Here is a 24,343-nt window from a genome sequence, read left to right on the forward strand (position 1 = left end):
AAAGAGATCTAGCAAGGCACAAGTTAATATGGAAAAAGCAATGGAAAAACTGGCTATTCAACTGACGGCGTTAGCAACCCAACTAACAGGAACGGAACAAAGATTAGAGGCAAAAGTGGATCAAATAAACAATAAAATGGATAAGGTAAATAAAGAACTAGAAAGGCTGACTAAAGAATGCAACTCAGTCAGAACAGATGTGCTTACGGTACAGATGGAAATGAAGACAGTTAAACAAGAACTGGTCACAGGATTTCAAGATATTAAACAAAAAATAGAGGAGAACACTAAGGAAATACTGGACAATAGAGAAGATATAAAAAGAATTAAAGAAAGACAAACAAAGACAGAAAGAACACAACTAGAGCACAATACTTGGAAAGATGAAACGGAAAACAGACTAGCCACAACAGAAATGCAAGTGAGAGAGAACAACCTCCGCTTCCAAAAAATCCCAGAAGACATGCCCCAAGAAAGCCTGGAAGAAGATATGACCCAGCTGCTTGCCACGTACCTTGAGATTGAAGAAGAAGCCATAGACATTAGAGAAATCTACAGGGTCAACTCGAAATATGCAACTTTAAAAAAACTACCAAGAGAAATATTGGTAAAATTCATGGACAAACGAATAAAAGAGGACATATTGAATAAGCAAAGAGAAGAACCATTAAGGTACAAAGGAAAAGAAATACAGATCTTCCCGGATTTGCCGTTTTCAGTAAGGAAAAAAAGACGGGAGTTTGACTCTTTACGTAGGTTATTGCGTGAACGGGATATCAGGTATAGATGGGTTGGACCGTATTTTCTAAGTGTCCAACTCCCCTCTGGTCGAATACTGATAAGAACTACAGAAGAAGCTTATGATCTAGAAGAAGAACTTAAAATGAGGAATAAAGAAAAAGGTGATAGAGCTGGCAGATCTAGCTCACCACGGAATACGAATAAGAACTCTGTGGTAGACCAAGAAGGCCTGATGGGTGAGGCAGCAGCATACAAATAAAAAACAACATGATGGAAGGCCTAGAAATAATATCCATAAATATAAATGGCCTGAACACGACACAGAAAAGAAAGAAGACTTTTCATATGCTTTACAAACAGAAAGCAAATATAATATGTCTTCAAGAAACTCATATAAAAAGAAAATACAATTATCTGCTAAATAATAAGCGACTTGGAACAGTGTATACATCTGCAGCATCTGAAAAAAAAAGGGGCATAGCAATATATATCAGGGATCCTACCATTAAAGTCTTGGAAGTCATGAAAGATACAAAAGGTAGACAGCTAACACTCAAACTACAACTCCCAACAGGAGAGATAAAAATATTAACCTCCATATACGCTCCATTGACATCAAAAGAACAATTTTACACAGAGCTATTTACAACATTAGAAGAACAACTGGAGTATGAGATCATAATTATCGGGGACATGAATGGAGTTTTAGACGCTAAACTGGACAGATCCAAAAACCAAAAAAGTGGCAAATTACCAAAAAGTGTAAAACAGGATATGCTACGTCTTAACTTGCAGGATATATGGAGAATTAAAAATCCAAAAGTCAAAGAATATACATTCTATTCGGATAGGCATAGGACCTTCTCAAGAATCGATATGTGTTGGATCTCGACCACCTTGGTGAAAAATTTAGAATATGTTAAAATATTACCTCGGATTCTTTCAGATCATAATCCGATAGCAATAAAATGGCAAAGACAGAAAAAGGCAACATTCAGGTGGAGATTAAATGATACTCTCTTTAACAAGAAGATAGATCTTGATAGGGGCCGCGAAGAACTTAAGGAATTTTTGCTGAGAAATGAAACACCAGGAATGAGCCAAGCAACGATCTGGGATTGCTCGAAGGCCTACATGAGAGGTATTTTTATTTCAATCAACTCAAAAAATAAAAAAGAAAGGGAAAAGCGTTTGACAGATCTCCAAATAAATCTTGTGCAGCTAGAAAAAAAACATCAACAAACCAATAGCAAAAAAGTTTTAAAGGAACTCAAAAAGATAAGACATGAAATTGATATGCTTTTTACGGATGAGATGGCAAAAAAATTAAAATTTATAAAACAGAGGCACTTTGCTCATGCAAATAAGCCAGGCAAATACCTGGCAACCATGATTAAAACAGAAAAACAGAGAAGGACAATAACTGCAGCGAAAATAAAAGGACAGATAACACATAAAGAAGAGGAAATAGCTCAGTGTTTTCTAGAATATTTTAAAGATCTTTATAAAAAGAAGATACAAAATGAGCAAACGGAGGAGATAAAAAGCTATATTCAACAGAATCATCTAAATTATCTCTCTAAGGAAGATATAGCCTTCTTAAATCAAGAAATTACAATAGAAGAAGTAAAGCAGGCAATTAAAAAACTAAAGAGCGGAAAGACTCCTGGGCCGGACGGTCTTACAGCTATGTATTATAAACTGTTTACAGAAGAAGTGGCCCCAACATTAGTGAAAGTAATGAATGAAATATACAAGAATAAAAAGGTGCCAAATACTTGGAAAGAGGCATATATAACACTTATTCCTAAAGAAGGGACAGATCCAACATTACCCTCCTCATATAGACCAATTTCTTTACTCAACACGGATTATAAAATATTTACATCAATAATTGCACAGAGATTACTAGCTGAAGCAGACACGCTGATTAATCCCGATCAAACAGGCTTCATACCTAAACGACACATGGCAGACAATATCAGATTTTTGATTAACGCAAGAGAACTTGTAAAACACAGAAAAGAAAAAACGGCATTTATTTTTGTTGACGCAGAGAAAGCCTTCGATAACATCTCGTGGAATTTCATGAAACAGGTAATTTATAGCATCAGTAAAGAAGGTAATTTATCACTGTGGATATCTAGTATATATACAGAACAACAGGCGAAGCTTATAATAAATGGCAATTTGACAAAAGAGATAAAAATAGAAAAAGGAACTAGGCAAGGATGCCCACTGTCCCCATTGTTATTTAACCTAACACTAGAAGTATTAGCAAACAAGATCAGATTGAATCAGAAAATAACTGGGCTACGTGTACAAGGAGAAGAATTTAAAATAAGGGCCTACGCAGATGATGTATTGTTAACAATCACGCAACCAGAATCAAGTGTCAAAGAACTTATGAATGACATTCAAATATATGGAGGATTGGCAGGTTATAAACTCAACAAAACTAAAACCAAAATCTTTTTAGAACATCTACCCGGAAAAGAGGAGTCAGAAATAGCGAATATCTCAGGTTGTACAATATCAACAAAACCAATAAAATACCTGGGAATAACCTTTCCAAAAAAAAATCAAGACTTATTTATACACAACTATCAAACGGTTTGGAGCAAAATTGAACGTGACCTTCAAATTTGGACCAAGCTGAAGGTTTCTTGGCTGGGCAGAATAGCCATAGTTAAAATGAATATACTTCCAAAATTTAACTTCTTATTTCAAACAATCCCCATTAAAATATCAGATAAGATTCTAAAATCTTGGCAACAAAAAATCAATAGATTTGTATGGGACAAAAAACGTCCCCGTATAAAATTTAAAATTATGACTGATGAAAAAAAAAGAGGGGGATTGTCACTTCCAAATTTAATCATATATCATCAAGCGGCAACCTTGGTATGGGTCAAAGATTGGATTATGCAGACGAATGACAGGATCATTAAACTAGAGTTGGCAAGTCTACAAAGTGGTGCGCACTACCTACTGTGGGGAAAAAATTGGAAGAAAAGGTTAGAAGAAATGGAAGGACATCCAACGGTAGAAAATATGGTGGCAGTTTGGCGGAAAACAAAACTAAGACTAAGCTTCGAAGGGTCACTACTGATGGCACCTCTTAATGTCTACGGTTCTATAACAGACAGAAAGAAATATGGGACAATAAAATATCAGGACCTGATAAAAACAGATGGAACTTTCAAAACCTTATTAGAGTTACAAGCCGACTACCCGCAGATGCCCTGGCTAACATACCATCAACTAATTTCAAGATGCAAACAGGACTGTTGGACACGGGGAGTAATAAAAGGAAAAACAGAATTCGAACAGATGATAAGTAAGCCAACAGAACATCTATTAGGTAAAATATATAAGTTATTGCTGAAATATGTCACAGAAGAGGAACAAATCAAGTCTTGTCAAATTAAATGGATGGAAAATCTTAATGAGATTATAACAACTGATGACTGGGAACAGCTATTTCGCCGAAATCTTAAATTCACTCTTTGCCAAGGGATCCAGGAAAACTGGCTGAAAATGCTACACAGATGGTACATTACACCGAGCGATATACAGAATATGAATAGTTCGACATCTGGTCTGTGTTGGAAATGCAGCAAAGTTAGAGGCACCTTTTTTCACTGTTGGTGGACATGTACTCTAATCCAAAAATTCTGGAAGAAAATACACAAGAACTTAGAAGCTATCATCGGTCAATCTATAACATATGATCCAAAACTATTCCTCTTGAGTAAAATATCAGACAAATACAGCAACGATCAACAGATTATACTAAAATACCTAATCACAGCGGCGAGAACAGTTCTAGCGTCGGTGTGGAAAACGGATAAAACACCAAAACTTGAAACTTGGATAGATAAAACCTACGAGTATGTAACTATGGCACATTTAACAGAAACATTACAAAAAGACATTCAAAGACCAAACAAAGATAAATGGAACGCCTTTTATGAATATATTAAAACTAAAAAGTAACAAAAAAACAAAACGAAACAAAACTAGAAGATAGGTGAAAGTTAAGTGAATGATCAAATGTATCATGTTTTTGTCTTTTGTTTTTGAGTGTAATATTGAGCTTTACAAGGGGGAGGACTATGCATTTTGTTTTACCAATACTTTTTTCCCCTTTTCTTCTGTTAATGTCAAATATTGTTTAATCAAAAGTTTTTTCCCCCTTTTTCTTTTTTCTGTATCCCCATTAAATATGAAAACCAATAAAAATATTTATATAAAAAAAAAATTAGCCGACCAAGCCCCCAGCAGGCAGCTGCCCCAGATGACCCCCCCCCCTGCAGGCAAGGAGGCTGGCATCCAACCAGTGGCGCGCACGCCCACCTGGTGGCACAGGATGGTCTGTTGCACAAGCCGGGCACCCTGAGACTAGCAAGAGGGTTTCCCTGCCGGGCTGGGGGTGGGGAGATGCGGGGGTCTCTCCGCGAAATGAGCCTGGGAAGATTTCCCCAAGCAGCAGACCATTGCCCTGGGAAAGTTGGAAGGAAGCGGAGAGGAGCAGCTTTGCCGAGGGGAGCAACCTCGTGCATCATCTGCCCATTTCCAAATCAACACCCAGGTGCAAATCCCCGACCCCTCTTACTGGGGGGAAGTGGCAGAAACTCTCCAATTTCCCCCGCGAAGCTGACTAAAAAAATAAATAAATAAAAAGAGGGAAGAAAAGGTCCGATCGTTGGGGTGCGACCCCGCCTCTCTGCCCTTGTCTACGCCAGAGTGCTTCCCACAGCAGCAGCAGCACACGCGTTTTCCCTGCAAACCGGCATCTGGATGCGGACGCCAGATCCGCAAGAGGGGGCGGGATGGGCTGCACCACTCCAGACAGTGAGAGAGGGTGAGTCCCGTTTCCAAAAGCTCCCCCCTCTTCAAGAAAAGTCCACACAGACAGAAAAGCAGCACAGCAAAGAAAGGGCTGAGATTATTACCTGAGCTGCTCCTTGAGCTGCTACTTTTCTGGTACAGCCAGTCTTTTCGTTGCACGTGCACAATCTCTAAGCCTTCCACACAGGCAGGTATCCACCCTTCTGACCTTGGAGGAGGAGGAGCTGTGCAAAGCAGGGACCTGCCCATATTGAACTTGGAGTGGGTGAACAGGCGGGCTTCACCCTAATACCCTCTTCTGCATTGTTTAAATAGACTCTGCAGTCCTAGGATTACATGGAGAGACGGTTAAGGTGTCAGACTCCTTATGTTTGGAAGGGAGACCTCCGAAAGAGTACCAGGGACTTGACCCAGAGGCAGGCAATGGCAAACCATCTCTGAACATCCCTTGCCTTGAAAGCTATGGGGTTGCCAATGCCAAAAACAAAATGATAATGACAAGGCTTCTTAGGATTCTCATCCTGTCAATTGCATTGGTTTTTACACTATGTCATCGGCCTTGACTCTCAGTGAAACTGGCGAACCATAAAATAATGTAAATAAAATAATAATACCAAGTACCTGGTGTTGCTATCCTGCGTCAGTCATTCAGCAGTGGAAGAGCTTTTCCTGGACAGCCTGCAGGTAACGCTGTTGCCTGTCTCTGAATACTTCCCTGTAAATCACTGAGCCTCAACTTTTCCTACCTTCGGTCCCACCAAGGGCTCTTATCAAAGAACCTGGGTCCGACCAGGACAGAATTTTTTTAAAAACACCTTTTCTGAGAAAGACATTGATATGTTTGCACTTGCAGGCATTCTGTTTATTACAATTGCTTGTTTATGGTAGGTTATAAGGACATGAATATTACAGTAATATTCCTTTATTGCTATAGCTTTAGAAAACAACAGAAATAATTATTTCATTAGCAATTGAAAAGGAATAATTGTTCTGAAAATCCCAAATCCCTCTTAGACTAGTTCTGCCTCAACCAAGATGCACAGAATGCTGGTTGACAACCACTGCTGTACATTAAACACCCGGCACTCACAAAAAGAGCCCGTCAGGGAGGAAACTAGACTGAACCATCCCCTTGTGACAGGCAAAAATGTCTTCTGTGGGTTTGTTTGTTTGGTTCCTTAACATAGGGCAGTGACCTCTCAAAGGTCCAGAGAAGACCAGGCTAATTCCAGCTTTTGACCTCTCTAGCTATAATTTTTTAAAAAATTGTTGACGCACCATTGCAATGACCTATTATGGCAATGACTAGTTCACCCATTTTTAAAACTCACTCTTGCTCTTTTCATTGTGGAGTTATAAGAGGAACAGTATTGGCTGCATATTGAGCCTTATAACTCTGGCATGAGAAGGACTACTTTTAAAAAATGAAATCAGGGAAATCATTAAAATTATGATCCAAAGAAGACCAGGCCACTGCCAGCATTTGAGATGCCTAGCCATCTAGGGGAATGGGACTGGCTGCACATTGCTCTTTATAACTGAAACAAAAAGGGCTAGAGTAGAAAAGGGCAAGAGTCCAGTAGCACCTTAAAGACTAACAAAAATATTTTCTGGTAGCTGTGGCTCACAAAAGCTCATACCCTACCAGAAAATATTTTTGTTAAGTCTTTAACGTGCTACTGGACTCTTGCCCTTTTTTACTACTGCAGAAACACTAACATGGCTACCCACTGTGAAAAAGGGCTAGAGAGTTGCTTTTAAAAAATAAATCTGGGAACAAGTACATTGTTGCAATAGGCAGGGGATATAAATATTTTAATTTTTGTTTTAAACTATGTTGAACTGGTACCAACTTTTTAAAAAGGCCTCCATTAGTGGGTGGACGAAAGGCCTCCCCAGAGCATCAAGGCAAGGAAATTGCACATGAGCAGGAATTCAGTGTAAATTTAGACAAAAATAAAAGCCAGAATACTGAAGAGTCCTGCGCATATGGGTGCCAGCCCAGAGCCCTCATTCCACCCCCTCCCCATTCAATGGCAACATCCTCATCCGTCCATGTTGAAGGAGGACAAGGCCTTGGCTTCGTCTTTGCCTCTTCTCTCTCCTTTGCTTTCCCCATCTTCAACTTCTTGCCAGGCTCCTTCCTTTACATTACAAACCCCCCGGCATTTCCCCTTCCCCCAAAGTGTGGGTCCTGCTGTGGTCACCTCTCTCCTTGCAACCTGCTCTGCTCTCGCTCTGGTCTTTCAATGTCCCCCTCAAGCCACCTCCCTCCTATCCGGCTCTCCACTGCCAAAACCCCCCACCTCTCTCTTCATTCTGAACAAGGGACGTTTCTCCTTTGACCCCTCCATTAACTTCCTTTCTGCTCCCAGACCCCACAGAAACTCTTCGATCCTGCCCTTCAAACCCCTCTGCATCGGTCCATCAGAAAATAAAGCAGGGGGCCTCAGAACTGGTCACCAGCTTCTGGATTTTGATGGGACTTGTAGAGCCCAAAATGAAGGGAATCGGAAAATCCTGGCCCAGATTAGGTCCAGAGACTCTGGTCTTTGCAATGGAATCAAAGGTTTAACCATGAGAAGGCAGGAAGATGGGAAGCAGCACAGACAGGGAGGGTGGGAAATATCCCCTCCGTTACAAAACAAAGAGGGGTTAACTTCCCTCACTTATCAGAGCCAGTGTGGTATAGTGGTTAGAGGGTCTTAGAATCTATGAGGCCCGGGTTCCAATCCTAACCCCACCATGGAAGCTTGTTTGTTGGCATTGGGCCAGTCAGACACCCTCACCCTAACCTCCTTCTCAGGACTGTGGTTGTTGTGAGGATAAAATGGAAGGCAGGGGGGTGATATAAACTGCTGTGGGTCCACCTTTGGGAAAAAGGCAGCAGAGACAAGATGAGGGGGGGGGGTAAAGAAAGTCCTTGAAGGTTCAGAGCCAGTATTTTGTAGTGGTTAAAGCAGATCTAGGATCTAAGAGACCCAGGTTCAAATTCTCATTCTGCCTCTGATACTTGGAGGCTGACGGAAGTCACACACACACACACTCAGCCTCCTCCAATTCACAGGACACTTATTGTGAGGATAAAATGGAAGACTGGACAGCGATGTCAGCCACGTTTGGTCCACGCTGGGGAGAAAGGCAGGGTATACATGAAGTCCCTCTGTAATAAGCCAAACCTAGGACTGCATGGAAGGAATAACGGCAGAGAAATTACTAAAGCTATTTTCAGTATGAAAAAAGGGGGGTATGTTTTTCAGAGTTGCTCCTGTAGGAAAGGGACACTTGTCATAAATCTGATTTTGGGTACAGTTCACAAAAAGGACGATTGCACTTTTTGTTGCTCCATCAGATATTGCATACGTCTTCCGACAGGAGGTGGAACTGCTCATTCAGTATTTAAACTACCATTAAACATTGTGAGTACAACAAATCTCTAGTCAACGATGGAAGTGGGCATCTCCAGCTCCTCCTCTCCCTTCCCTCCAGCGGTTGGGGAAAAGGAGGGACCCTGGATTCCCGCTGTCCCCCCTCTTCTTTGGAGGTGGGACAGGATCATATATCTCATTCTGAATCTGGCACCCGTGTGTATCACATACCCCAGAAAGTGGGGCCAGGTACACTTAGGAGAAGGACTCCTACCAGCCCATAGAAACATCCCAGGATTGCAAAAAAAATCCCAAAAAGAAAAAAAATTACAAATCTAACATTTTCAGAAAAACATGGAGATCTTGTGAAATACGTTATGAGATCTCGGTTGTCAGTTTGGAGAAGGAGCAGTGGAGACGTGAGCCAGGCAGGCAGGGGAAGAGGAGAAGGTCTGCCACCCTCACCCACTCTTGCCACCACTACGTGAGCCTGGCAGGTAGGTAGGTCGAGTTGCAGCTCCACCATCCCCACCGCCCAGCTCTATGGGCAGGCAGGCAGGGAGGAGGAGGAAAGGGAGCCGCTTTTACCCCTATGCCATGGGACCCCTAAACCAGGCAGGTGGAGGCAGCAGCACTGCAAGTGGGAGGGGGCAGGCAGGGGAGGGAGGGGAGCCACCATATCCCCTCTTCACCACCATGTGAATCAGGCAGGTAAAGGTGGTGGTGCATTAGATTGACCGGGTGGCTGTTCAGGGGCCAGCAGAGCATGCGGGGGTGGGATGATCCCCCCCCCAAGCCTTGTTTAGTCCCTTTATCCCCAGATCTTCCTGAAGTGTAGATGACACATTAGTATGATTGTAAACACAGTGCTTTGAAGTGCAGTGTGGTAGACTTGAACTGATGAGGCCTGGGTTCAAATTCCTACTCAGCTATAGGGTTGCCAGCCTCCAGGTGAATTACAGGTGCAGATGACGGAAACTGGCTCCCCTGGAGAGACTGGCTGCTTCAGAGGATGGACTCTATGGCATTATGCCCCCCTCAGGTCCCTCTCCTGCCCAAACCCCACCCTCCCCAGCTCTGCACCCAAAACCTCCAGGAATTTCCCAGGCCACAGTTGGCAACCCCAGCAATGAAGCTCAGTCGCTCTTGGCCCAACTTCCCTCGCAGGGTTGTGGTGAGAACAAAGTATGAGCACCCAGTTTGTTGGAAACCCAATTAAAGGAGAAAGACAGAGAGACACATCTGTGTGGATGAAAAGGATTCGTAATGATTTGAAGAGAGACACAAAAAACAGGAATTAGAAACCTTTAACCCAGCAGGACCCTGGTTGTGCAACCCCCCCTCCTGAATTTCCTTCCAACTGGAGCGCTGGGGAGGGCTCAAGCCAATAAATGAAAGCACCCTTGTGGTTGTCCGGCTGTCACAATATACCCTCCCCCCCCCCAATAAAAAATTCAAGGCAGCCCAGTTTTCAAGGTAACATAACGTTATCACAAGAGCAACAACATCTTTGCAACCAGTAGTATAACTGAACCACAACTGCGATGAATGGAGCAGCCTTGACAGGGAGAGGCAATTTCCTCACAGGTGCTGCTTCCCATTGAAGCACAGAAAAGAGAAAGGCCAGAATATTAACTTAAACTTGTAATGGCCTCTTTCTTCCTCTCCACGGTCTTTGGTTGTTCCTCTTGTGCTTGTGAGGAATGGAGGCCGGAGGAGAATGGCAGGGGTGGTGGTGGTGGTGGGGGGGGGACACGGACTATTCACACAGCTCTCCTGGACAACAAGCAGGTTATTCTTTATAAACTGAATTGTGTCACTGTTGCTTTAAGAAATGAGATAAAAATTTTAAAAAGGGAATGTTGGGAAAATGTCTCCCTTTTTACTCCAGTCAGTTTTGGTGTCTGGGAGCCCAGAGAGGCCTCATTTGGTGCTCCTGGTGTGAAGAGAAGGGACTTAAGGAGAGACTTTAAGATGGGCTTTTCCACACACCCGAAAGAAGGGCAGGAGGGTCTCTCCACGGAAGGGGGCTCCGGAGAACTCGTAGATCAGGGATCCTCGGTCAGCGTCCAAAAAGGCCACTCGGCCCCCAGCGTAGTTCAGGCAGACCCGGATCCTCTTGGGCTCCCCGGTCAGGGACAGCCCTGTAGTGTCTCTCCCACTTCCCCACAGCCCAGATCCCTCCCTCAGGACTAAATAATAACTCTCCCTTCCTCCTCACAGACTTTCTGGCCACCCCCAAACTCCATTCTCCCTCACTTCCCACAAGGACTTCCCAGAAATGGCGGCCTGCTGTGAATCCCTCACGGCCCAGAACAGCATTGTATGCATCAAATCTCTCAGGATTGCTGGGCAGAGCTTGAGCTTTTTCTCCCCGTCTCACACTTTTCCTACCCTCAGAAAGGAAGAGTCGGGGATGGGCCGTGTCTGGATCCAGAGTCACATTTGCTGTTGGGGGGAAAATGAGGAGTCAAGAGGAGAAGCATTTTCAGCCGGGAGATTTCTCCCCCTCTGCCCTGTTCTGCGTCCTCCTCCTGCTCCCACCTCTTCATGACCCCCTCCTGGATTCACAGACTCTCTCCTGCCTCCTCCTGACCTGCTAAAAGGTAGAGCAGCCTTCCTTGGGTTGCCAACCTCCAGGTAGAAGCTGGAGATCTGCTATTACAGCTGATCTCCAGCCAATAGAGATCAGATCACCTGGAGAAAATGGCCACTTCGGCAGTTGGACTCTATGGCACTGAAGTCCCTCCCCTGCCCAAACCCCGCCCTCCTCAGGCCCTGCCCCCCAAACCTCCCATCATTGGCAAAGAGGGACCTGGCAACCCTAAGTCTTCCTGTGTGCTTCAAGAAAAGGCAGGTAAAATCCACAATAAAATCCCACAGTAACCCAACCCATTTCTTCCCATATCCTATCCCAAGCGGAGAACCTCGAGAGAGAAGAGAATCAGGGATATTTCAGTCACAGGATTTCCCCCCCCCCCAAGAAATCACACAAGAGATTATTTACATAAAAACCCAAATCACATGAAAAATGAGCAGAGGCACAGAATGGGTTGAACACATCTCAAAACAGGGAATACCACTGAATTTAGCTTTCATTGACTCTGAACAAAACACAGAGGCTGGAAGGGGGTTCCCATTGCTTTCAGCTTGCCAGGGAGATGCATTTCTCAATTGGCATTTGGGACCATTTTGGCAGGACTTGGGGTGGTTTCTATATTCCAGTGAAAGAACAAAGACTGGACTGAATGCAGCTTCTCAGGGAATGTCCTGTATGGTTACGTTACGTCAGCAATAAAGTGGAGCTGATGTCCTGCCTGCACCCCTCAGAGGATGGATACGAGATCAGACCCTCACTCCACAGCCTGAACAACCTGCCTTCTACCCTTCTGTCTTTTAAAAGGTTGCAACATCCAGCCTGATGAAGACCTCTGCTGTGCTTGAAAGCTTACACAACATTTTGTGCCAATTTAAATAATAAATAATGAATTGATTTTGCTCTTGTTTGCATGGACCACTACAGCTGTACAGGTTTTTCCTGGATCCCAAGAATGACATTTCTACCCAACCCAGCAGCCCCCACCCCCTCCATCTCATTCTAGTGATGCCTTTCCCTGTATATTGTCACAACAGAAAGGTCTAGAGACTTACTCTTTAATGAAGGCTGGGAATTCAGAGAACCAGGTACACGTATTGGTAAAATGTTATATATCTATATAATGATAATACAATTGCCTATTTAAAAAAAACTAAAAATCTCCCCAGAGGTGAGGGAAGTAAATGATCACCACAAGGAAAGGGTCAGGAAAATGGATGCCACATAGGTGGGGAAATCTAAATGTTCCCACCCACATAGCCATCCAGGCTTTCCTGCAAACCAGGTTTAAGAAAGATCAGAGAAAATTTGGGAAACCCCAGCAGGTGTACAAATGTGGTGATGAAGCAGGAGGGGGGAATCAGTTCCCACAACGGTTAAACTCAGGGCTAATAACCTGTGAGAAGATGGCCAGGATCAAGCTAGAAATTACAGGAATATCCTTGTATTTGAATTCCTGTCCCCTCCCTGCTCCTGTGGAAGCAACTTATTGACAGCTCTGCAAAAACTAAGCCAGTTTGAAAAGAGCTGCAATATTACCAATTGGAAGCCTTTCTGCACTAGAGTTACCATCACAAAGCTATCAAACTTCAAGCATGACCTTCCCTGGGCTGGAAAAACAGATGCCTCAATAGCCAACTTTGGCAGAAGAATGCTTATTTTATGGAACTCAACCAAGCAACAAACGTCCTTCGGCATCAAGAACGGGTTTCCTTGCCTCACATATATTTTGCAGAGCGTTGAAAACACTATTCGGATGCTTGCAAATTTGTCAGCACCAAAGAATAACATTTTTTTAAAAGCAGACATAACTTTTCAGTAAGGAAGAACTGGTTTGAAAGAAACTTTGCTGCCCTGAACACGCACATACATCTAATATCCAGGAGATACCTCTCCAAAAACCAGTTCTGCAACTTTACTGAAAGCTTTGGTAAAGGACTGATATGTTGTGATACACCATCAATGCTGTTTGAAAATGTATTAATTTAAAACAGCCAATAACGGACCCTACACAGAAGGGAGAAAAACAGAGCTAAGCCAGCATCCGACCTGCAAACATCTGCCTTCCTTCTGTCTGAATTTCCTCTAAAATGTACTCAGGAGACAACCTCCTCCTGCCCAGAAGTGTGCATCCGAGTGACAGGCAGGGAGGCGGAAGACCAAGTTGAAGAGGAGGCTTGTGAGTGACAGGCACGTCGTTCCAGTTCTTTTCCCAAACATTAAACACAAATTATGTGTGAACAACTAGAACAGAAGCACCAGGGCAGGCTGGTCTTCTGCATTTATATACTGCCTTCCCCTCCCCTCCCCCCTGTGAGGTAGGTGGGGCTGAGAGAGCTCTTAAGAGAGCTGTGACTAGCCCAAGGTCACCCAGCTGGCTTCGTATGTAGGAGTGGGGAAAACAACTGGGTTCACCCGATGAGGTCTGCCGCTCATGTGGAGGAGTGGGAATCAAACCCAGTTCTCCAGATCAGAGTCCACTGCTACAAACCACCGCTTTTAACCACTACACCATGCTGGCTCCCATCTCTTTTCCAAAGGTTGGTAGGGACTACAGTTCTTTCTTTTGTTCATCATCCTGCTCATTGTATACAACGCCTGACAGCTTTAGACTTCAGTTCTCACAACACCCTTGAAGGAACCGTATTGTGTTATTAGGTCCAGAAAGAATCAAACCAGAGCTTGAATATTTGCATCTCACTCCACCCCCACGCCCCCATCCATTATTCTGTCTGCTCCCTCCAAAGACAAAGCACACATTAAAATTAGTGATCATCATTTGTATAATTGCCTTATGGTTGTGCTGGCATAAGTTTCAGGAGGGCAGGCATGTTAGTCTGCAGTTGAGGAGCGAGACTTGAGTCCTGTGGCCCTATAAAGACCAACAAAATTTCCAGGCTAGTAGCTTTTGAGAGTCAGATTTGACAAAGGGAGCTTTGCGGAGGGGCCGTGGCTCAGTGGTCGAGCATCTGCTTGGCATGCAGAAGGTCCCAGGTTCAATCCTCTGCATCTCCAGTTAATGGGACCAGGCAAGTCGGTGATGTGAAAGACCTCCACCTGAGACCCTGGAGAGCCACTGCTGGTCTGAGTAGACAATACTGACTTTGATGGACTGAGGGTCTGATTCAGTATAGCGTAGCTTCATGTATGTTTATGTATGCCATTCCACAAAGGCAACTTTAAAGAAAGAAAAACATGGCTCAAATACACAATTTGTAGCACCTTGAAAATGAGGGAAATCTGGAAAGCAGGTAGGGAAATCCATGTAGAGAAATGGGATTCCCAATCTAGTCTGTGCCTCTCATGGGGAGGATTCTGAAAGGCCCTCAAGGGCTGATGCCCAGCAACGCTTCTTCCATCCTTTTAATATGGGGGCAGGTAGGTGAAAGGAGGCAGTTCATCCCCTCAAGAGTCCACCTTCTCTTTCACCCTGACAGACCTCCTCTCCAAGTCAAGGAGTTTGTTTACCTTGGCATTCTGTTTTCCCATAACCTAAATTGGAATGCCCATCAAAAAGCAGTGTCCAACAAAATTAAACCTGGGGTTGGTGCTATTGTCAATTTTTTTCACACCAAAGGTGGCAAATATATTCCAGGGGCTATTCAGGTTTTTAACCTGAAAATTACCCCAATTATCCTCTTTGGTGTTGCCATCTGGATTACAGTCATCAATGAATCTATAGATCGTCCACTGCTTCAGTTCTTACGAAAACTCCTAAATGCCCCTCGATGTGTTGCTGGCGTTACTCTTCGTTCTGAGTTTGGCCAAATGTCACTTGAAGCTAGGGCGTGGTTGGCCGCCTTTAAACTACACCTTAAACTGTGCTTTAGCACTGAGGGGTTCCTAGCTTCTCTGAAGCATGACCCTTTCAAATCCTCATGGCAAAAAATCTTAGATGAGAAACTGGCGTTGTTGGGCTTCTCGCAGGATATGTTGTCAGATCTTGGGAAAACTGAAGCTTTTGCCATAATTAAAAAGCGCATTAAAGAGCTCGATTATAACAGCACTACTTTTCGTGCTCGTCGCGTCTGTTCATCCCCGTTCTTCGGAATACCCCCTCCACGTGGTCTGCCTGCCTATACATATTATCTGACAACTCCTCGTCTCTGTAGAGCTTTTTGCTTGGCTAGATTGAATGCTAACCCTTCTATGGTAATGCAGGGCAGAATTCTGAATATACCATACTCAGACAGGATCTGCCCTTGCTCTTCTGGCTCTATTGACACATTAGCCCATGCCCTTTTGGAATGCCGCTTTTACGAGGAACTTCGATCACAATATATTTCCCCCCTTTTAATATACAAATCCAATGCCTCTGTGACTGACATAATGCCTTTTTTACTAAGCGACAGGGACCCCAAGGCTACATTGTCAGTGGCAAGATTTGTTTCAGTCCTTATATCCCTCCAACACTAGATATATGCTGCTCAAGATCAATTGATCAAGGAGCTTCTAAGGCAGTGGTTCCCAACCTTTTTTTGACCAGGGACCACTAGGACTTTTTTTGTTCAGTGCAGGGACCATAAGGTTCGAAATAAAAATTCCGAGAATTTGAAAATAAACTTTAATCAAAACTGTTAGTTAAACATTAAACTTAGAATAATATTTAAAAATATATTTTTATAATAGAGAACTTTTAATTGAAAATATTAATTTATTATGGGTTTATAACTTTGTTTCGCGGACCTTAATTTAGTTCTCGCGGACCCCCTGTTGGGAACCAGTGTTCTAAGGGATAAAAGGAAAGGAAAGGAAAAGGACAGACCTCCTCAGGACAAGAAGGAACTGGCTGTGGCAGGGAGGGAGAGAGGTTGAGGAACAAAACAAGAGTGTCCAGTAATGTTATCTCTGGAAAAACACTAAGCAGAACAATTGTAAGGTGAAGCTTTTAAGTTAAGAAATAATTGAATGATGTATGAAGAAAAAATTACCTTTCTGCAGGTGAAGTCCAGAATCCAGAGTGTCTGAGGAAGGAAAAGAAACAAAAGTGAGAAGCAGACCTTGTGCCTATACCAATCGTGTGACAAAAACATCCATTAATTATATGGTCTCTTTTTCTCTTGGGGAGGGTGTCAAGAAATGCAAGCCTAGTATATTAGAGTTTGACAGTTCAGGACTAGATCTCCAGCATCTTGTTAGATAGAAAACAGCCAAGAACCAGCCTGAACAGGTTCTGACCATAGCTGATGCAATGAGGAGTAATGGGTGCAATGACTTCAACAATGACTCAGCAGTTAGCTGATTGGTGGCTGGTGGTTGGAAAATGTATAAATGTATATATCTCTGTAACCAAGGTGTGGGAGATAATAGTGGATGTGATTTGTGTTGGAGATTGCTGTAAGTCTGAACACTGTAATATAAAACAAGCACTGTTTTATGTTGCCTGGCTTTACTGGTGGTTATTTCTGGGATTCTGCCTAATCCGCTGGCTCCTGCGACAGGGTTATGGGCCCAGTCCGCTACGCTGCACAGGTCTAAGTGTGGTGGTAGCATTGCAGAGTCCAGAAGTCCAGGAGGCTACTAAAGCAGTAAGAGTCTGAGTGGAGTTATGGCTCAGTCTCTGATTCCGGTGGAAAAGCTGACCTCAGAGAATTACCACTTCTGGTTGGTGAGGTTGGAGCAATAACTCAAGCATGAGTCTCAGTGGGATGCTGTGGAACAGGTGCCTGTTACCCAAGTTGAGAGGGACCGGGACTGAAAGGCTCTGGCAAATATCATTCTATCAGTGGATGACAGCCAGCTAATATATGTTGCTGGGAAAGACAGCGCCAAGGCGGCGTGGGAGGCGTTGAAGGCAGTTCACCTTCGCACCTCAGCCGGGACCATCCTTTTGCTAACAAGGAGGATGTATAGATGCCATAAATCGTCTCAGATGTCAACTGCCGAGCACCTCAAAGCTCTAGCAGAGTTATTTTGGCAATTAGCGCTACGAGGAAAAACCTACTCTCAGGAAGACTGAGTCTACATATTGCTCGGGTCCCTGGATGAGAGTTTCCATGTGCTCATCACCTCATTGGAGTGCATGACTACAGCACAGCTCACGGAGGAATATGTGGCCGGGAGGATTCTGGAGGACGAGTCCCGATGCCAGGAGAGCCGGCGTGAGATGACTTCAGCCCAGCTGAGAGAGCAGCCGAGAGAAGGAGCAGCTCTGCATTCTTCCCAGATGACTTCAGCCCAGCTAAGATTACAGCTGAGAGAAAGAGCAGCCCTGCATTCTTCACAGATGACGCAGAAGCAAGTGCCAAAAGCAGATGGCCGAGGGAGTCGAATTCTCAAGCAGGAAGTGGAGGAGTGTGTGTTCAATGTTTGCTGGTGCTACGGCTGCGGGTCGACGCAACATATTTGCAGAGACTGTCCTGAAAGAAGTCGTAAAAGGCAGCAGAGCGAGAAGCAAAGAAGGAAGCCATTTATTACACACACATCAGTCGTTTTGGCAGAAGCGGGAGAAGACACTGATTTGTGGTTATTGGACAGTGGTGCCAATCAGGTATTCATTAACAAGTCTTGTAATTTGGCCAGTAAAAAAGACTCATGTAAGTCTTGCTGATGGCAAGAAACTTAAGGTGGAGTGTGAGGGTGAATTGTATTTTCCTGCCCTAGGTCACACTTTCCCTAATGTATTATGTGTGCAATCAATAGAAAATAATCTATTGAGTGTGTCAGCCCTCGCCAAAGCTGGTTTTACTGTAATGTTCAAGGATGAAACATGCAATGTCAGCAAGGAGGGGAATGTGCTGTTAAAAGGGCAACTAAATCAAAATGCCTATGTGGTGCATAGTGGGTTCCCAAAGGCCAAAAATGTGGTAGAGGTGACTAATATAAATCCTCATAATGATTGTGTACACCTATTGCATAGAACAGTGGTTGGCAAACCGCGGCTCGTGAGCCGCAAGCGGGTCTTTGGCCCCTTGAGTGCGGCTCTCTGCATCCCCACACCCAGCCAGGCAGAGGCGTGGGCTCCCGCCCGGCTCCAGCGTGCCCCAGGCGGGAGGAGCCAGCAAGCGAGCGGGAGGTGGCGCCCCCTCCCCCAGCCTCCCCTCCTCTCTCTCTCTCTCTCTCCCCCTCCGGCGGGGAGGGATCAGAGGTGGCAGGGAGAGGCGGCAGCCGGACGCCCAGGCTGCTGCTGCAAGGGGGAGAGGCAGGCTCCGCCTCACACTGGGCCAGAGCGGGCTTCCTTTTCACGCTTCCTTCGGCTGGCTCGGCTGGCTGGAGGTAAATCCCACGGAGGCAGCAAAGTGAAGGGGGAGGGGGAGGCAGCCGGAGCGCTCCCCGCACGGGCTGGCAGGCAGGCTCATGCGCATTCCGTGGGCAGGCGAGTGTGCTTTGGCAGCGACCGCCGCAGCGACTTTGCCCTTTTCAATCGGTCTCCAAAGCCAATTATGAATGATTCCCCCCCCCCACGTGATAGTTCTCCTCCTGGCACCTGCTGGTGTGGGGAGAGGGGGGAGGCAGAAACCTGGAACGGCTATGCTGGGCGGCGGCCTGCCCAAAAGCATGTCACGAAGAACTTTTCCCAGTGTGTGTCCTTCACAAGGAGGCCGGCATGTGCCTGGCGCCCGAGGGCGGGCTGAGGAGCTTAGGGCCCACCGGGGCCCAAGCGGCGGAGCCTGGCGACAACCCTTGTGGAAAGGAGTGCCCTGTGTACTCCCGCCGCCGCCTCGCCCAGCCGGCCCGGGAAGGAGGGGAGGGCGGCGGGAGTGCCCGGAGGGGGGGCAGTGCCACCCAAGACATAGGAGAGGTCTCCTCAGCAGCGCGCCACAGCTGCCAGCGACCGCCTCACCCTTGCCACGCTCATGAGGCGCTGAGCCACCACCGCTGCTCGACGACAGCTGAGGGAAGGCGACTCCAGGGCGTTGGTGACCCGGGGGCGGGGTGGGGGCGGCAGCAGTGGGGCATGGGGGGAATCCCTCCCGGAGTCCAAATGGGGCGGTCCCCGAATTTCTCCTCTCATTGGACCTTTCAAGCCGACCACCTGCCAATGCCCAGTGCCAGGGGGGCGGGGGGCAGGCAGAGAGGAGCCCCCTTCCTGGGGGAGGTGGCGGGGGGGCATCCGAGGGTTGGGCAGCCAGCCTCGGTTGCAGTTTTATTTGGGGGGGGCTTGGGAACCGGGAGGGGGGAAAGTCTGCACTTGCAACGTTTGGGAGGCGCTGTGGGTCAGTGGTGGAGCATCTGCTTGGCATGCAGAAGGTCCCAGGTTCAATCCCTGGCTTCTCCAGTTAGGTGGCTCTCAAAAGAAATCTCAGTCGTTGTACTGTTGATATTTGGCTCTGTTGACTGAGTTTGCCGACCACTGGCATAGAAGGTTAGGACATGCAAGTTTTGCAATCATACAGAAGACCCTGAATTTGCTGGGAAGTGATGTGAAGTTAAACAAGTGTGATTCTTATTTAGACTGCACAGTATGTAAGTCTGTGAAAAGCAGAAGGTGCCCTGTGGCCAATTCAAGCAATAGAGTGACCAGTAGACCACTGGCCCTCATACATGCAGATATTTGTGGACCTTTCCCTGAAAGTGTTTCTAAAAATAGATACGTTTTGGTTCTGACAGATGACTATTCACGTTTTTGCTGGGTCTATTTACTGAAACAAAAGAGTGATGCATATCAAACAATAAAGTACTGGGTTGCCAAAGTAGAAAGGCAACTAGGACTACAAGTCACCAGTATACAAAGTGACAGAGGTGGGGAATTTATGTCTCAAGCAATGGCTTGAGAGCAAAGGAATAGAACACCGTTTAGCAAACCCTTGTTTGTCCCAGGAGAATGGTGTAGCAGAAAGAAGGGGTGGCTATTTGCAAGCAATGATGCAGGGACTACTTGAGGATGCCCAATTGAAACCCTCATATTGGGCTGAGGCCATAAAGGTAGTCTGTTAGCTAACAAATAGACTGTGGACTTCCAGTCTGGATGACATCCCTTACAGAGTGTTATATGAGAAAAACCCTTCCTTAAGACACCTGAGAGTGTTTGGTACTAAGGCATGGGTGAATATTCCACTCGAACACAGAAGGAAGGGAGGCAAGAAATCAAAACCAATGTTGTTTCTGGGTTATCAGAATGCAGCAAAGTCTTATAGGTTTGCGAATGACAATAATCAGATAACTTTCAGTCGGTCAGCCAATTTTTGGGAGTCTTATAATTGGCCAAGGCTTTGTGGCAGAGAAAAGGAAACTGAAAAAGTGTCTTTGCCTATTTCTGAAAATCCTGAATTTAAAACAGAAAGCATTTCCCTGCAAAGGTCTCCTAGCAGAGAAGCTGAGACATTTGAGGCTTCAGAAGGAGAGGGGTCTGTCAGAGTAACAAGTTGCCCATAATAATCTGACAGAGAAAGCTGACAGGTAGCTGTCAGATCAGAGGCATCTAGGATGATGCAAGAGGCAGCAATAGCCTTGCAGGTTTTAGGGTGAACTGCAACTAACCGGTTTAAAGCAGTAAGGATGATGTATTACTGTGGCCAGGTCTGCAGGTGGCCTTATTGGTTTCAGGTGGTGTTCTGTATATAAGCCTATGTAACTGTAACTCTTTATTGGGACGTTTGATAGAGAGAGTTTACGTGACGGTTTGTCTTTTATCTGTGCACTGTAAATTAAACAACACTGTTTTCTATAAAGCAAGGAGTTCTGGTGGTGTTTCTTGGATAACTGATAATCCGCCTGCTTCCACGTCAGGGCTATGGGCCCAGATTCGCTACACTGCGCAGGTTACATGTAGTGGTAGCACTATTAAGTTTCCAAGACGTCCAGAGGCTTTTGGAACAGTGAGTGATTGAGTGGAGAGATGGCTCAATCTGCAATCCCAGTGGAGAAGATCAACGCTGACAACTACGGCATTTGGTCGGTGAGAATTGAGCATTACCTTAAGAGAGAAGATTTATGGGATGTTGTGCTGCAAGCCCCCGCTGATGATGATAATGAAGAACAAGAGAAAGATAAGAAGGCGCTTGCCAATATAATTTTGACTGTGGGGGATAGCCAGCTTGTATATGTTGCCAGCAAAACGTTTGCAAAGGATGCGTGGGCGTCTTTGCAAGCTGTTTATTGCAGAGACTCGGCTGGAACTATACTAGCACTAATGAGGAGGCTGTACAGGACTAATAAATCACCTCACATGCCTGCCTCAGAGCATTTGAGAACTCTGGCAGAATTGTTTCGGCAGCTAGAGTTGAGAGGAAAAAATGTCTCAGACGAGGATAAAGTATACATCATGCTTGGTTCCTTTGATGCAAGCTTTGATGTGTTGGTGGCATCTCTGGAATGCATGGCTGTGGAGCAGCTTACGTGTGATTATGTGACCGGCAAAATCCTGGAAGACGAGGAGCGTCGGCAGGAGGGACGGATTCAGAGGACAACAGCCCAGCTGAGAATGAGTCACCCCATGATGGATAGAGCAGCGTCTCGTCCATCTTCGGAGACTTCAGCTCAGGAGTTTAACAACCCGGATTTTCACCCCTGGCAGCAAGGTAATTTACAGTCAACGCCGAAGACCTCAGCCCAGCGACGGATTCAGCCTGTAAGTGGGAGTGAAGTCCACTGCGCAGAAGTTGTTGAAGCAGGGTCGTGGAACAGACTGGAGGAGTGACATCTTCAATCAAGAGGGAGAGGACTGTGTGCTCTTTGTCAGGAAATGTTATTCCTGTGGCAGCACTCAGCACCTCAGAAGGGATTGCCCTTAATTAAAGAAGAAGACGGCTAAGAAACATTTCCAGACTGCCACACACACAGCTGTAGTGCTGGCAGAGACTAATAAGGGTGAGGATTTATGGCTGGTTAATAGCGGGGGTAGCAAGATTTTTGTTAAAGATAGCTCCTTACTGTCAAACACAAAGCAGTCTGCTAGAACGCATGTCAGCTTGGCAGACGGGAAACGTTTAGAGGTCCAGTATGAGGGCAGCCTAAACTTTCCAGAATTAAGCAATACATTCCAGAATGTGCTCTGTGTACCTCTCCTGGAAAATAATTTGCTAAGCGTATCTGCTTTGACCAGGGCTGGTTTTTCTGTGAAGTTTAAAGGAAACTCCTGCCAGATAAGCAGAGAAGGAGACATGCTGTTGCAAGGGCACTTAAAGCAGGATGTTTATGTTGTGTGCAGAGGGGCTAGGGAAGCCACAAGCACAGTGGGAACTTTAAACAAAAATCCTCATCCAGAGTGTGTGCATTTGTTACACTGGCGTTTAGGCCATGCCTCATTTTCAACAATAGAAAACCCTGAGCTTGCTAGGGGAAAATGAGGTGAGGCTAAACAAATGTAATAATTTTCTTGATTGTACAGTATGTAAATCAGTAAAGAGCAGAAGGTGTCCAGTGGCCAAAGTCAGCCAGAGGGTGACAGAGCCTTAAAAATTGTCCATGTAGATATCTGTGGCCCCTTCCAAGAGTGTGTGTCAGGGAACAGATGGGCTCTGGTTCTGGTTGATGACCACACGAGGTTTGGCTGGGTTTATCTGCTCAAGCACAAGAGTGAAACTTGTAAAACAATCAAGTACTGGGTGAACAGAGTGGAAAGGCAGCTAGGTTTGCCAGTTGCCAATCTCCAATTGGATCGTGGTGGAGAGTTCTTGTCAAATGAGTTAGCCCAGTGGTTAGAGAGCAAAGGGATTCAGCACAGACTTGCTAACCCTTGTGACCCCAGGAAAATGGAGTTGCAGAAAGACGGATAGGATATTTAAAATCCATGATGTAATCTCTGTTGGAGGATGCTAATCTAAAGCCTAGGTTCTGGGCGGAGGCAATTAAGGTTTCTAATTACCTCATTAATAGGTTGTGTTCTTCAAGCATTGATAACATCCCCTATATGGTTTTGTATAAAAGGAATCCATCCTTGAAGCATTTGGGAGTGTTTGGTTCCAAGGCTTGGGTGGATATACCTTTAAACATAGGAGGGGAGGCAAAAAGTCCAAACCACTTTTGTTCCTTGGGTATCAGAATGCTGCAAAATCCTACCGATTTACTGATACTTACAATAGGATAACAATTAGCCGTTCTGTTAATTTTGGAGAGTCATTCAACTGGGCAAGGTTGCATGGCTCAGATAAGGTGCCTGACATGATATCTCTTCCAATTAATGAGCAGCTGGAAGCCAGAGATAACAGTGGTTCTCCAGCTAGGGCTACAAGAAGGGAGAGTGTAAGGTCTGAAACTTCAGAAGGTTCTCCATGGAGGGAGAGTGCAAAGTCTGACACTTCAGAAGGAGAGAGTTCTGAAGAGACTGAGGTCAGGAGGTCTGAATGCAGCACCAAAGGTGTGCCGCCTACAAAGTTTGGTTTTGACTGTGATTGTGTCAATAATGTGTCAGAAGTGGAGCCAGCTTGCTATGAAGAGGTACTTTCTCTGGAGAAGGGAGAGAGGAGTTTATGGCTAAAGGCGATGCAAGAAGAAATGAATGCATTAAAGGAATATAATGTTTTCACTCCTGCTCAATTTCCAAAGAGTCAATCTGTGATAGGTTGCCGGTGGGTCTTTAAGTTGAAACAGCTGGCTGACGGCACAGTAAAACGTAAAGCAAGGATAGTTTGCAAGGGGTTTGCCCAACGCAAATATCTGCATTATGATCTGACCTTCAGTCCTACTGTTTGTGCTGACACAATTAAGACAGCCCTGGCTGTGGCAGGGTTGAAGGGTCTAGAGGTGTATCACTATGATGTGCAAACAGCCTATTTGAACGCACCTTTAAAAGAACAAATCTTTATGCAGCAAATTCCTGACTTTGAGTTGAAGCAGGAAAGCATGGTCCTGAGGCTAAACAAGGCGTTGTATGGTTTACATCAGTCAGCAACAGAGTGGAATC

General features: G+C 45.2%; 1 protein-coding gene across 1 annotated transcript in view; it reads right to left on the minus strand.

Moving 5' to 3' along the window:
- Positions 1-24,343, minus strand: part of LOC130492557 (E3 ubiquitin-protein ligase TRIM7-like) — a 45,984-nt gene that overhangs the window by 10,549 nt on the left and 11,092 nt on the right. Inside the window, exon 6 of the mRNA XM_056866317.1 lies at positions 16,491-16,523. Within this exon, the coding sequence (XP_056722295.1) occupies positions 16,491-16,523 (33 nt within the window). The remainder of the gene's footprint in view (positions 1-16,490; positions 16,524-24,343) is intronic.

This window comes from Euleptes europaea, chromosome 1 (assembly GCF_029931775.1).
Source record: "Euleptes europaea isolate rEulEur1 chromosome 1, rEulEur1.hap1, whole genome shotgun sequence".
Lineage (NCBI taxonomy): Eukaryota > Metazoa > Chordata > Lepidosauria > Squamata > Sphaerodactylidae > Euleptes > Euleptes europaea.